Here is a 16,303-nt window from a genome sequence, read left to right on the forward strand (position 1 = left end):
ATTTCGAGGTACAAGTTATTTCGTGATACAAGAAAAAAAATGCAAAATACGTAAACGCTGTTAATGCTACCGTGCATGCATGCGTACACGAAGCTACCAGGAATTATGCGAGTGTATGTGATCCTGCCCATCGAAATTGTCTTAGCAATGGGCGGCCGAAGGGGGAAAGAAGGAGAAAGAGGGCGAGGGGGGAAGAAGAGAGAAGCACCGACGTCGGCGCCTCTTTTCTTGATCCTTCCCGTACGGCCTCACGTCGTGAAACCATCAGCTGAGAAGGCCCGAAGGTTCTGTTGAGGCCACAGGCCCTCAATTGGCTCTCACACATACAGAAAGTCGACAGTCCTTTGTAAAAATGTTCTCCATGCGAATTTCGGTTACTTCTCTCTCTCTCTCTCTCTCTCTCTCTCTCTCTCTCTCTCTCTCTCTCTCTCTCTCTCTCTTGTTTGTGCCATTCTCGTCCGAAATATATTTCCGAAGGTAAAGGATTCGAAACTCGAAATATCAGTTACCTACACTACCACCGTGAGATTGCTGACTCGTTCCTTCTTTGTGTATCGCAATAACAACGACAGCTTCGGGAGAATACACAGGTGATCCAGGTTTAAAAGAAAAAAGAACCAGTCGAATCGCGGTGCTTAAGATGGATATGCAAAATCATAATCTCGAAATTTAAAAGGACAATGCGTACGTCCCGAAATAACAACTTTTCCCGAAATATTTAAAAGTAAATCAAACCCCGCAAAACTGCAGTTCTCAGAAAGCTTTAAAATATTCCAAAAATAATTCACGCATGAAAGCATGACGCTTTCAATTGTAACTTGAGAATTAAATTTGACAATCAAGAAAGTATATTTTACCCAGGAAAATTATCTTGATCTCATTGTCAGTAACTTTGCTAAAAGAAAACTACGAAGCGATACTTAGAAATAAATAAAAAATATATTTAGGCCAAATTTATCAGTAAATTACTGTAATTTGCTTTTGAGAGAGTGCGAGAAATTATATATGAAAACAGATCAAAAGAACAGGAACAATAGGAGAGAAATCGCAACTATAATCACCCTTTCTACACATAACAGCTGACAATGAGATGTTAATGCACATCAAACGTTCTCTCTGTCCATATATCATTTTTTGTTGTAAAGAATCTTCGGTCACAGTTCATTCAAAATCAATAATTTTATAGAGCAGATAATAAACAATAACATACAAGGTTTTTGCTATCGTTCTATTATCGGTACTCTCAAAAGAGATAAATTACACAGAAAAAACCTATAAGAATAAATTCATTCTACGGGTTATATTATTAGACCTTCGGACCCTAAATTTTGAGGACAAAAATAACTGTTCGACAAATAACTCTCTATCTTTTTTTTATGTTATAGTTGACATGTAGTTTGAAGATTTACAAGACAGTCTGTTATACATCATGACTTATAATATTACAAAGTTACATTTTGGAGATTTACAAAATATTTTCTAATTAATTAAAAAAATTATTTATTGATTTTAAAACTTAATTCTTTTTTTTGAAAAATATTGACGATGAAATTAAGAAAATTAATGCAACGTTTTTCTGTATCTTTTTCTAAAATTATGCTCAGCTGATCATAAATACGCTTTAATTGTAGAGAACAAATTTTACCGTAATTTATTACATATAATTACATACACTATAATTACTGTATTGTTACACAAAAAAATATATTTTTTTAATACGATTAATATTCAACAAATGGATATTTGTAGAATCAGCTTGTTGAAAGCTTCTCGAGAAACTTAAACATGTGAACAAAAGTCTTTTCTCTACACTCTACACTTTTACAGAGAGAAAGAAAAAAAGAAAGTAGGTACAAACGATATTTAATACTGGACAGGACAAAGAATCCTTGCGATAAATAAGCTTGATCGTTCGCACGAGACCAAATGTTGAAAATTCTGATATTACTCAGCTTCCGTTTTTTAACGGGAAAATACTTCTTTAGACTTTCTTAGAGCGAAGTAAATATTTTTGAGATAGCCTCCCTTAATTCTATTGTTCCTTTCGGATTTATTGAAAATCCTTTTCTATTTTTTGTAAAGTTTCTAAAGTAGATGTTGCTTCAAGTACGATTTTGTCAAGCTAAAAAACCACGAATGCTCTGTTTAAAATATAATATATTTTACATTTTTACATTTCTTCTCTCCTGTTGTTAAAAAAGTATGTCTATGAGCGTAAACTGCCTATGAGCAAAAACGAATAAAAATAATCCACGAAAATTTGGACTATGTAATTAAATTGTTGAAAAATCTATAATAAACTATGTAATAAACTAGCCATACACAAAAATCCATATATTAATTTTTTCATTAAACTTTGTTTATATTATTATCATCGAAAAACCGCATTAGGGACCACTCTTAATCAGCTACTATCTTAACTTTTCCAAAATATGATTTTCGAATCACTTATTAATCCCGTCGTATTATAATTTTAATTACAACTCGGACCGATTTAAAAGCATAAATTGCGACAGATGAGCCCCGAAAAGCCGACAAAATTACAAACATCTAGGATTGTATTTTAACGCCGGTAATAGCCGGCAATTAACTACCTGAAAGAGAATCACGGCTTCGGCGAACCATAGACATTAACCGTCGAAAAAGATTTTTTTGCCAAAAGGCAGCTCGTTGTACGGTCTGATTTATTTGGGATGCGCCGGGTCGTGAGTCTCCCGATGCGCCGTTTTCCCGCCAAAACCTAATCAGCTGACAATCCTTATGCACAGCTGACGGAGAGAGACCCGACAAGGCCGGGCAAACTCAGCCATTTTTAAAACTCTCCTATACGGACCGATTTAAAAGCCCGCACTACCACCAGGTAAGCCGGTGACGGCGGGGTCCCACCCTTTGTCCTTTCTTTTTTCCTTCGTCAGTTTCTCCCTCTGGGGTACCGCATACATATACACACATACACACACACACACACATGACGTCTAGACGAAGGGCCTCACAAAACCTATACATATGCGCTTAAAGGGCCCATAGACGCCATAGTCTTTGCTGGCGAACTCGTCGTCTCACGGTTCGTCCTCCGTTAAGTGCCTCCTCGATCGCGGCTCGTTTAAGGAGCAGAAGAAGAGAAGAAGAGAAGAAGAGAAGAAGAAGAAGAGGAAGAAGAGGAAGAAGAAGAAGAAAGAATCGCACCACTCTGAGACTCTGGGGAATCTCTCTCGTAAAAACCTCATTCCATTCTATAATATAAACGGCACGGCAAAAAGATCATCCGGTCCCAGGGAATATAGAGACTCGAATATTGATATTATTCAATTTTGGACTGTTTTCATGTTTTCGGAATAAAACGAATACTAATATTGTATAATATATAAAAAAATCTCGGTCGTAAGTGTTAAGTCGCGACGCAAAGTTTCGATCTTTCAGGTGACGAAAGTGTTATTTCGCAAACGGAAACACGTGAAAATCGATCGAATCTCTATCCCACTTTATAAAAAGATATATCTTGTATCTTAAATATATCTCTCTCCTTTATATTTTCAAATTAAAAGGTAGCCTGTTTAAGTATATTTTTTGGTTTCTAATCATTTCATATTTAAATCGGACTTATGTATATAAGTTCTTATAAGAATTTTGTTAATATATGTAGCAGAGATAGGCGACTCGAATAATTTATTTTGTGATTTGATTAAAATTTTATACACTCTTGAATTATTTCTTATTCACACTATTCGTTATAATATTATACATATATATAATAATAATTAATATATCATAATATTAATATAATACCTTTTACTTTTTGGTTTTCATTAAATGTAAAAATATTAATTAAAACAAACATTAATATATATAATTTTATTTTTTTTCTAATTTACTTTAGCTCTATTAGTGTATTTCAAATATAAAAAAACATCTTTATCTTTTATTATTCAGATAAAAAATTATTTAAATAACCGTTTAATCGAATGAGAGAGAGAGAGAGAGAGAGAGAGAGAGAGAGAGAGAGAGAGAGAGAGAATTGTTACCCGAATAAAAATATATTATATCCATTAATTACGAATAAAAAAAATTATGAATTGTTTCATTTATTTCTATCATTTGAATAAAATTTTATCCATTTAAATGTGTTAATGACATGACGCACGTATATGAAAGACACATGTACGTTTGCATACGTATAAGAAAGTTGGTTATCTGATCCTAAAGGAAACGATCGTTTCTCGAACGTCTATTACTAAATATTGTAGGCGGATGTCAACCTGTTTGCTCGTAACAAGATTCTCCGTCTATGTAAGAGGACTTGTGCCGGGAAGCTGACATAATGTTCTCTAGAGCCAAAGGTTTTCCTCCCATTTTTCTCTTTCGCGCGGGAAATATCTGGGAAGTTCTTTCTTTGCAGTCCACCGCTCGGCTGCGATAAAGTTACAATTTCAAGAACAAAGACATTTTACACCGCGAGTTTTGCACGTGGATCAACACAATTATATTTACTTAATAACATTATTTTAAAACTTTAAACGATTATGACAGAGATTTAAATTGACGAAAATAGTCGAAAAAAATATGACCCCATGTGAATCTTGTGATTCTTGACTTAATAAAAAAAATAAAACATTAATAAATACGAGTAGTGGAAATGATCGACCAAAACTAGCAAGATAATAAATTTATTTAAATTTCACGTTTCGACCATATGATTGTGGTCCTTTTCAAGTGAAACACTGAAACGATGTTTATAACAAAATAATTAAGGTCGTGTAAATAAGCCTACTTGAAATCTATTATTCTGTGACGATCCTTCGGGAGGATATGTTGTGTGCTGTCTCGCACTTTCAATTTTTGATTTTTTTAAAAAATGCTGTACAATGACAATCGTGTATAATTGAGATGTAATTGTAACTAACTTTAATTGTAAGTATGGGTATCTCTTGTAAATTGGGCCTGGCTATACTCAGAGCGTTCTGTGTCACCGACTATATATCTTAAAAAATCTGTTTCAGTGTTTCACTTGAAAAGGACCACAATCATATGGTCGAAACGTCGTGAAATTTAAATAAATTTATTATCTTGCTAGTTTTGGTCGATCATTTCCACTACTCCTATTGTTCTGACTAGCGATCGTTAATAATAATTAAGATTTATTAATAAATACGTTTTTTGTATTTTATTTGAATTTGTATTGCCTTTTTTGTGGATCTCAAAGAATAAAAAAAATATAAAAAAAAAAAAATAAAATGATATAATAAAGAGAGAAAGAGAGAGAAAGCCGGTTACTTTTTAAGAACAAGCTATGTTATTAATTTCTATTTTTATAAAGTCAGCACTAGCTAGATTTACATCACATTTACATCAAAGTGTAGAAACCTGAATGATTTTCAGTTCTTGTTTCAGTCCTTGATTGTTGAATTAATTAGCAATATCGAGAGATATCTATTTTATATAAAGGCATATAGACACGACAAATCAGTTATCGATCAATAAATGTGCACGCAGTACCGAAATAAAGTACAAAATCGAATAGAAGTGCAAAACCAACAATAACAGGTACCACACAGAGAGCGAAAAAGGTACCGTAGGTAAAAGGTATGCCAATATAGGCAGGTTCCTCTCTTCGATCGTCCTCGCTCGATTGGATTCTGCGTGCGGCCAAGCCAAGGGTATAAGATCTACCGTAGCGAGGAGGCTGGGGCAGGTACCACACAAAGTGGCCGTCTTCTTCCCACACCCTCTTCCCAGCCTCCTACCTGGGAACCGACTCTCGGTGCTGGAGCTCCGAGAGATTCGCGGTCATCGTTCGTCGAGAAAAGACCGGCCGGCCGGAAAGAAAGACGGATGATTAAAAAGAGGCGGGCGAGAGAGGCGCGGAAAAACGCGCGGCAACTTTTGCGATCCACCGTGTATCGTATTGCAACAATACGACGCCTTCATTCGGTATAACCGCCCGTGAGGAACGTGCGGAGAAAAAAGCCCCTTTCAGGAATTTCTGTTTGGGGTATCTTGGGGAGTCGCTGTGTTTGATAAAGAGATGATCCTTAATACGGTCTCCTAGAGAAGTACAATGAAATTCGGCTCCGGAATCTGACACGCGGAATAGCATACATCGCATCGTTATCGAGCGTTTGTGTCTATGTAGTCGTTTCCTAAAGCATGAATGATCGTAAAAACCGCTCGGATTCTCTTGCTTCTCTCTTGAATGTAAACGTGAAATTGTACCTAATTGATGAACGTTTTATGAATTAAGTTCGCTTTAGATGATCTATAATTTGCGATAAATCTGTTTGTTATTTAATGCATCGTGAAATAGAAAATAGTTTGAAGACGTGAAGTAAACATGTCGTGAATTATAGATCGTCCCAAGTGCACTTAATCTTTGCATTTCCTTTTCGTTCAAAAGAGTTATATTATATTATCACCGTTATTCACCGTTATTATATATTCATTTTTTCTTTTCTATTATTTATTATATTCTTTGCTAGTTCTCTAAATATTACATTCCAAAAAAAGAAAAAAAAAAGAAAAAAAAAAGAAAAAAATTATGAATGAACACGCTGTTTTTCTCACTGCCACTCCTATAACAGTTTTCATTTCCGAAAAAAAGAATATGGCAATAAGAAAAAAAAGAAAAGTGATCCATAAAACGACAAGAAATTCGACGAGCGCGTCGAAGAGGGCGGACTCGAGAAGGATATAGAGAGGAGAAAGAGAGAAGCAGAAGAAGAGAGACGTGGGAAGAAGAACGGAGGCGAGTCGCGTCGCATCGACCGACGATCAGCTGAGAAGAATCCCTCCCCCTTCCACCCCCTTCCACTCCCCTTTCCCGCCCAAAACTGGTTCCCGCTGTTGGCGGGAAACGCCGGCCAATCGTCGCTCGCCGTTTGGAATGCCGTTCGGCGAAGCTTCGACAACGCTTCTGGGAACGAAGAGCCTCTCCGGGAACATTTGCATTCACCGCGAGAGATGCGCGCTTAAGTTTCTCTCTCTTTTTCTTCCTCTCTCTCCCGCATTTTATCTCGTACAGTCAAATACATCCGAGAATCATATACAGTCTCGTCGCGAGTTTCTCGTTCTTTTTTTCGCGGATTATCAACGTCTCGATCCTACGAGAATCCAAACAGGAACCGGAAGGAGGTTCTTTCGAGAGTTGTTTTCTTTTTAGAGTTCACATTTAATGGTTTTATGTATAGAAGCTCATTGCTGAATAACGAGAAAGAATAATTTCTCTTCTTTTTCTTTTACTTTCTATTCTACGAATGTATTTTCTTTTTCCTAGTCTAATGATTATGTCTCATAGAAAATAGGATAATCGATGCAAAACAAAAGAAAGAAAATAAAGACATTAGCAAAAGAAAATTTTGAGATTTTTCGACAGATTTTTTCGTCCTCAATTTTCTTTAGAATCTTATTCTCTATAGCTTTTTTGGAATATTCTATAGTTTCTTTTTTAAAGCCACGCCTTCACCGTGAGTATAAGTAAAATTGATGATGTGGTATCTCCATCTCTTCCTACGCTTTTTGTGTGTGTGTGTAAAACGAAATAATATACAATACTACGAAAATAAAGAAAGTTTTTTAAAAATTTCAAATTCTTTTTTAGATATTTATAAAGAAGATTCTGGTTCAATATGTAAATTTATTTTGTTAGATATGTTTGTTTTTGTTCAAATAATGCAACAATTGTCCAACAAGAGTTTAGAATAAAAAAAAATCAATACCAAAAGTTTTGTAATGTTTTAAATATGAAATTGTATATTTACAGAGAATCTTTATAGATTCAGTAATATATAAATTTCAAAAATTATATATGTGTGGAATATAATTTCCTCTCGCTCCAAAACTTTGATAGAGCACTCCTAATAAACACGTTAAATGCAAACTATTTATTTGATAGAGTTTTACAAACTCTATTTCTCTTTTATCTCACTCTCCTACAAATTTGCCTCTAATAAATCTACGCTATTTTTAATATTTTTTAATTCATTCGCAAACTAATTTTTTTCTCGATCATCTTTTATTTCCTGATTAGCTTGCACGCGCAAATATCGCTATCGACGGTATCTAACGTTTTCACGATAGAACTTCTCGGAAAAGAAGGGGATGAGGGGCAAAACAGTTCAAACATCTCGGTTATCGCAATACCAAGATAAGGTTTAAAGTTCGCCACCGTATGTGCGGCATCTTTAATGCGGCCGACAAAAATGTGGCGCACGTAGAATCAGCTGCTTCCTCGCATTCAGCTGGGAACGATACAATAAACAGTACTGTTCGATAAAAAAGAAGCGTCAACGACTAAAATTCTGCGTTGCTCATCCTTTTCACGCTATGCTGAATAATCGACGTTGATTATTCCCGATAGAAGCGGTGCTCTTAAATTTTAAAATGTAAAAACAAAATAGTCCCTAGTATCAGTCGCGAATTTATTGATTCTACTAAATAGTCCTCGTTTATACTATTAATAACAAGTTCTGGCAGAAAATTGTCCTTATGTTAATTCCAGAGAATAATTTTGTCAGTGTCCATTTTGAAAAATTAAGATTTTGAAAATCATTTTGAGGCGAGAAATATATTTTCGATCGAATGAGCAGACATGGTACATTGATATTAGAACGATCATAAATACAACTAAAAATATATTTTTTCCAAAGTTATTTTTCTTTTAATCACAATTTATACAATAAATTAAACAAAAAAATATATATTAATGATTAATGATGACAAAATCAAACGCGTGCAACTATGTATAAAAAATTCTGACCAAGAATAGATCGAGATGAAAATTCTACCCTGTTATCTGAGATTCTAACACCTGACCATGAAGGTTTTGACCGTTAGACTATTTGAAATACTACGTCGTAGAACACGTTCTACGAAAGTAGACTTTCTGTGTTCAGAGAGTCGTATATGTTCTCTTCATACCAAGATAAATAGAAGCGATGAGAAGAAGTAGAAGGGACGTAGAGCGAGTCGCGGGGGTAGAGAGGAGGTTAGTAGATGAGGGAGTAGATGCTTGGAGCCACATCAAGAGAGGCCCTTAAAAGAAGGCGGCACATACCAAGAGAAAATAAATTCCTTACCGCAGGACAAAGAAAACACGGATATTTTTCCGTGTTTTTTTCCCGATTACAATATCTTTCTACCTTCTCGCTCGCGTTCTTTAATCAATTTGATCAACAAAAATATAAGAAAAAAATTTCAAGATTGCAATACGTCTACACAATTTTTGATTGATGTGAGACAAACAAATAAATCGTAAAATAAATCGTATAAAATAATTTTTCCTATACTTTGACGACCGATTATATAAAATATGGATACATAATCTGAAGTATATACTTCACATCAACATTTCATGAACCACGATCGCGCACAAAGGACAAAGGACAAAGGACGTAGGTGTGGTTCTTCAAAAACGTGTATCCGGTTCTTTTTACCCATCAGCGTTTCGGATATCCCACGTTATTTTACACCCTTCGTTCTTATCGAAGATCTAAGATGCGTAATTAAATCTGCGGGACCACCCGAAACTGTGGCGCAGACAGACATGGATCTAAGTAAATCGGAGAAAATTTTGGAGCAAGAAGAAAATTTAAAAGGTCTAATAAATAATTTTCACCGTCCAGTAATACATATGTGGAATAATTTGCTATACTACAGTAGGAATAAAACAAAACATGAAAATCTTTGGTGTCCATGTATATATGTATATTCTTTAAGAATGCTTCCAGTTATTATATATAGATATTTTCGGACCTATAATTGCGTTCAAATTCTAATTCGTCCTTCGATTTTATCATAATATAATAGCAAAAGAAAATCTCTTGTAGAATTGCTGCATTTATCCAATTTAGTGTAATTAAGTTTATAGTTGAAGAGAGAGTGTGACTTATATAATATCATTTTATACACTGAGAGAATTTTCTCTTAGAATTTACCCTGAAAATTATGATAATCATTGGACAATATGGTATGGAAAGAATTTTATGAGACTCTGATTAATATTTATTACAATAAAAATAATAATATCTATCACAATAAAATATAAAACATGTTTGATTAATTTTACTAAACTGCATAGTAAAATTAATTAAACATATTTTATATTTTATTGTAATAGATATTATTTTTATTGTGATAAATATTAATCAGATAAATTCTCATAAAATTCTTTCCATATTGTCCTACGATTACCATGATTTTCAGGGTAAATTCTAAGAGAAAACTCTATGTATTATTAATAAATAGCAGAAATCTTAAAAAATATAATTTTATATTTCATCTCTTTTACTTCGTAAAAAGATATGCAAAGAGGGCATGTGCAATAGCCTAGATGACGGGATAAAGCAGAACATTTCCTCTTTTATAGCGAGGAAACGTAAAAGCCGTCACAGGAAGGAGCGCGGGAAGCGTAAAGGCTTAGCGACAAGAGCGCTGTCATTTCCCGCCAGTCTCGAATAAAAAAAAAAAATACTAACAGAGAGGGAAGTAGAAAGAGAAAAAGGAAGGGAGGGAGTAGAAGCGGGGGAAGTGGAGAAACCATGAGCCTCGACTTGGTCCTGCGTCTGAAGTCCGGAGCTTGGACTTAAACCCGGGATTTTTCAGTACACAACGTAGTATATCCACTATATACGACGACGCGAGACCAAAACCCGAGGTGAGAAAGGAGCTCGGCGAGATTCTATGAATGAACCAGAGGCATGAATGGAGCCGGCGGTGGCGGTGTAACGAGTGGAAAAGCGAAGGGTCAAATTCTCACGCAACTGGCGAACGCGTACAGAACGCGTTCCTACGAATTATTGTAATAATCGTGCGACTATTTCTAATCGCGCGCGCGATGCCCTTTACTTTGAAGTCGGTAAGACACCGCGGTACGTTTCGGGAGCACGTTTCGGTGTCGGGGAAGAGTGGATTCGAAAATCCAGTCTTAAAAAGAACCTTAACACAGCTGTGATAATAGCTTATGCAGATTACTTTCGTCGCGTCACGTACGCTTTATTATTATTTTCTTTTTTAAATTAATGCAATATATATATTTCTTGACAATTTTCACAATTTTCTTAGAAAAAAAACACAAGTTCGGATAATAAAAATAAAATAGCGCTTCTTACGACACGTTTTTTGGTGAACCAACGTTTTTCAACTTAAAAAGAAATATTATCATGTATATATGTTTACAGCGAATCTTGAGAGATCGCAAAGTAAAGCAATATTGCAGTACACCTAACGAAAAGTGCTCCCGAATGCAACAATGTGAGACAGATAATATAGATGATGTGGACTCACCCTTCGCTCCTTCGATCGTTGGTGAGATGCGAGGCGCCGAAGGTATCTGAAAGCAGAAAGAGAGAAGAACAACGTTATTAAAGTGAGATCGCCGCCGAAATCCAATGTTACAGGAAGAATTCGCGCGCGGCCTCTTTCGAGAGAGAGAATTAAAATGACAATTGGTCGAGAAATCACAATAAATATAAAAATCGCATACGTCGAAAAGACGGATTGTCCGCGAACAAAGGGCTGGGGTCCGTGATTACCGGGGGAGAGAACACATGTTCTCTTTCACAGGGAGGCCGCACATGGAGCCCGATTTCTCTATTATCTCGCGAATTTCGGAACCGCATGCAAGACGTATTAGACTGGAATGAAAGCTGGCGCGCGAATCATCTTGAAGGCGCCGTCTATGAAATCACGCGTGTCTCGCGGTCTACTTCGTTCGTTTATTTGCCCTCGGCTTTCCGTTTCTCCCTTTGCAATAATAATAATAATATCGGCCCGAATGTAACGAAACGTATAGACGAAGCCGCGGAGACACACAAATAATGATCAATTTTCTCGTTTCTAAACAATTGTCACGTCATCCGGCACTATTTTGTCGTCTCATTCTCTGTCGTCGCAATAAAACTAACCACCACCACCATCGTCATCCGTATTTCAATCGGTTGAATCTCATTTCGAGTCGATCCTTGTACGCGGCAAGTGTTTCCTCGCCAGGTATCTTGAAACTCGAGAAATATAGTTCGCATGTGCGTACCATGTGGGGCGAAAAAGTTTGTGTTGCTTAAGGTTTCACCACCCGGGATAATTTCCATCCGTTTGTTACGGCTTGATTGCTCCAACAAGAAACACCAATTTAATTTCTCCACATTTTAATATCTCTCACACAATTAAATAAAATTATCATACTTCTCGCTGAAAGTACAGGCTCTATAAAATATCACTTCGTGATGATATTTAGCAATACATGTGCGACTTCCGCTCTTGTCCCGCCCAAAAATCATCCCCCTATCTCTCTCTCCTACACGTATAATGTAAGACCAGTCTGCAGTTAGGCCGGAAGAATGCGAGACGTGGAGGGACCCCGGTCGTTTAATCGTTTCATGTCGCACCAATGAGAAGACGAGGGATACGAAGCGTTAAGCATCTTCAACAACTATGTAGCATATAGCATATACGTTTCGTATCTTCCATCCCGCATTGTACAATTTCGAGAAATATGATAAATTATGCAATTATTAAACTATTGAAATATCTTCCCTCCCGTATTACGTGCAGATATTAATTTCTTTATTTAAGAGATTATTTATCTAATTTATTTATTTAAGGTCAATTATTTAATTTATTATCTTTAAGATTATTTACTTAATTTATTCATTCAATTTATATTATTTTATTGATAACGATACAAAAACATGATCCCTTCTATAACAGATTTATGCTGGGTGTATCGATTAAAAAGATATGTGCGAATGCTCTGTCATTTAATTCTTTATCTCTCAAAAACAGCGTAAAATGAAAAGTGCTTTGACGTAACGTCTTACATGGTTAACAATGATAAATCTGTATATACTAACGTATAACTAATAGAAATATCTTATATATATGTTGTATATTTTCGTCTTACTATACTGTCTGCCGCCGCGAGCGATTTTATCTCTCGAATACAAGGACACCTAACTAAGCATCTCTCGCGTTGCTCAGGGCAATTCGCGCCAAAACGAGAGATGATGCTGGACAAAGGGGACAGACAGGCAGATTCCGCTGCAGGAATTTTCTTTTCTCGAAAATCGACCACTAGCCGACGCCTTTATCGTTCGATCTCTATCTCGGAGGATGAATGAGCCACCTTTCGAGGACGGTCATCGAGATTGAATTGAACGTCGGTCGAAGGACATTGAATCGCGTGAAGGGACATTCGCAGATTGAATGCAAAAAGTACACGCGCGAAAGTCGAAGGACGCCATAAAGACGAACCCTACCGGATGGCAAGACGTGTAAAAGAGGCGCGAGACTAGACGAATCGCGAGGCCGCATCTCTCTCGCATGTATAACTGCTTACTCTACGTAACGTGCACACTTCCGCAGGAAGTCGAGGCATTCGCCGTGACACGCACCCTTCGCGCTTCCCCCCCGAGTTAGTTCTGCCGAGGTGAACGTAGTATAATACGAGGATAGACGCGAATTTCTCCAAGCGGAGACCTGTAATCGAGAACCTTGGCCTCGTAAGGCCTCGGTTCAACGTATCGTTGTATACTTTCAACGTTCCTTCTCGGTTCGCTTCCCTCACGTCGATACTCACTCGTGCCACACGTTGCCCTTTTGCCCAAGCGAATTTCCTCAGCCTGTCACGCGAAAAAGTATCCCGACGTCAAAAGTATCGCGCGCGACCTATTGTGCAGGCCACGAATAATTGACAAAGTGACGCGTTGAATCGTTTGATTAGATTTTACTTCCCCTCGAACTTTGATTCGAAATTTCATCGCTAGATTAGACTCGCATATCTCCTTTCAAGATCTATTAATTTTTTTTTCTAATCTATCATTCGTTATGTATTCTAATCGTTTCGTTACTCACATTTGTCGATATCTTAATTATTAAAAGCTGTCGCTTATAATAACGATAGATATAAGATAATGTGTTTATCTTTCAATTATTCACGTATTTAAATCTCTATTTTCTCAAAACGATATGTCAAACTCGGCCGAAATGTAAAACCGACGTAATGTCGACTTAATCAAAGATACCGACAAACGTCGACAACATAAGGGGCGACATGAAAAATCATTATACAGGGTAAAACGCCCATCCGTGTGTCTGTCGACATGTGTTAGCAAGTCATTAATTGATAACAATGTTACGCCGATGCAAACGTATAGCTTTATTTCGACGTAAGGTCAACTGTGAACGTCAGCGATCGGTCAACCTCCTCTCCCCCCTATTAATTAACGCGACATTCCCCGACAGTCGCAGCCGCCGCGGCTGCGTAACATGTGCAAGTACGCTTTCAACGGTCGTGACTCCAGTTTAGAGCAAAAGCCACGAAGCAAAGCATGCGTGCATGGCAAGCAGGCACCAAATCATAATACTAATACCGCGCGCGAGGAAGGGAAAGGGAGAGAGGCGTATCGGGAACACTTCTAATTTTAGATTGACGCCTCTCACGACATCCGTTTCCTACGGAGGCCAACACCAGAACCGCGTATGTACCTATTCCTGCCAGCCGTTTCCCGCCAGCGTGAAACACTCGTACGATTATAAGGGGGTACAAATCCCGCGAGTGCGGGATGTTAAAAATAAATAAGCGCAGCAGTCCTGCGCCGCGTCCTCCGGGATCCATTCCGGGACAAATTTCGTTGGCCCACCCCCGCGATCTCGAGTGCTGGATATAGACGACGCACGTGTAAAGGCGGTCCTTTAGAAAAATAATCAGACGGCTGGGCGAACAGTACACAGAGAGAATTTTCTCTTAGAATTTACCCTGAAAATCATGGAAATCGTGGGACAATATGGCATGGAAAGAATTTTGTGAGAATTTCTTTCATTAATATTTATCACAATAAAAATAATCATATCTATTACAATAAAATATAAAATGATACTATGTAGTTTAGTAAAATTAATCAAACATGTTTTCACGATTACCATGATTTTCAGGATAAATTCTAAGAGAAAATTCTCTCAGCAAATTTTCTTCTTTTTTGTTAAAAATTTAATTATTTTGAATTCAATTAAAATTATTTATTTCTAATTAACCTGCTCCCATTTTATTTATGAATATTTTATATTAGAGCCTCCTACTTTTAATTTTTTTTTTTATAACTGATTGATAAATGTAATTATAATCTATTTAGAGATCCGCTTCAATATCTTTTTCTTGTGTTGTGTTATGAGAATAGATATTTTATTTTAAACAGCACAAGTATTATACGATAAATAAATGATGAATATATAGATAATATCTGACTCATTGTAACAATTCTTAAAAGATATTCATAAAATATTCGTAAAAGATATTTTTATATGAAAAAGATAATAAAATATTTCATATAAAAAGAATGTTATTATTTAATCTTCTCACCAAATTACTTCAGTCGTATATGAATAAATTAATTTCTTTCAATGAGAGAGAGATAGAGAAAGAAGAATAGTGAATATAATTCTTTCTTCTTATGACTTATAAGTTTGCGAGAACAACTATATTAATTAAAGAATGAGCGGATGTCCTGTCATTTAAGTAGCACAAACTAAAAAGTTATGAAGAGTTGTATATGGTTTTTCGTCTTTTTTTATTTCTGCTTCCGAAGAAACAATAATGAGTTAAACCTCAGTAAATACTGATTGTGAGTTAACTGCCGTGGCAACCACTGATAAGATATGTAACACTGACCCATTTCTTGAGATTCTCGTTCTTTTTCTCTACTATTTTAGGTTGCAAAAGAATGATTATCTAGAATTTAAACTTCCAAATTGCATTTAAATATTCATTAAAACATGTGTTTACGATATTTATCTAATTAACACATAGATAGTACTTAATTCATCGTATATAATCGCAGTCTTAAGAAATATTTATAGAATATTCGTAAAAGATATTTTTATGTGAAAAAAATAAAATAAAATATTTCATATAAAATAAATTATTATACGTAATTATATATACGTCTTTATACGCCAAATTACTTCAAACATATATGAATAAATTAATTTCTTATATGCAATTTCCAGATACCGTTTGACAAATAAAACGGTTCGATTAGATCAACACGTTATACGCAGAATAGTTATAACGTTATTACTTGCGATGAAAACGTACATTCGCGCATAATGTACCCGCACGTGGCATATTGACGAGAGAGCCGGTTAACCGATAACCTATCGTACCCTCACAATGCGGAATCTCGCTATTGGTCGAACGAGGAAGGGCAAGTTATTCACCGGCTAAGTCGCCGCCACCCGCTCGAGTACGCATCGTCGTTGATCACAATAGAACGCACTCGTGTTCGTGCGTGAGCGATAGATAGAGACAGACGCAGTAATC

The 16,303-nt window shown here is 36.1% G+C and overlaps 1 protein-coding gene across 1 annotated transcript in view; it reads right to left on the reverse strand.

The window, feature by feature from the left end:
- Positions 1-16,303, reverse strand: part of LOC145932699 (uncharacterized) — a 52,244-nt gene that overhangs the window by 22,341 nt on the left and 13,600 nt on the right. Inside the window, exon 3 of the mRNA XM_083031877.1 lies at positions 11,275-11,320. Within this exon, the coding sequence (XP_082888003.1) occupies positions 11,275-11,320 (46 nt within the window). The remainder of the gene's footprint in view (positions 1-11,274; positions 11,321-16,303) is intronic.

The sequence above is a fragment of the Prenolepis imparis genome, unplaced genomic scaffold, assembly GCF_030444845.1.
Source record: "Prenolepis imparis isolate NDT839.2.m4 unplaced genomic scaffold, iyPreImpa1.0 SCAF_2, whole genome shotgun sequence".
Classification (NCBI taxonomy): Eukaryota; Metazoa; Arthropoda; class Insecta; order Hymenoptera; family Formicidae; genus Prenolepis; species Prenolepis imparis.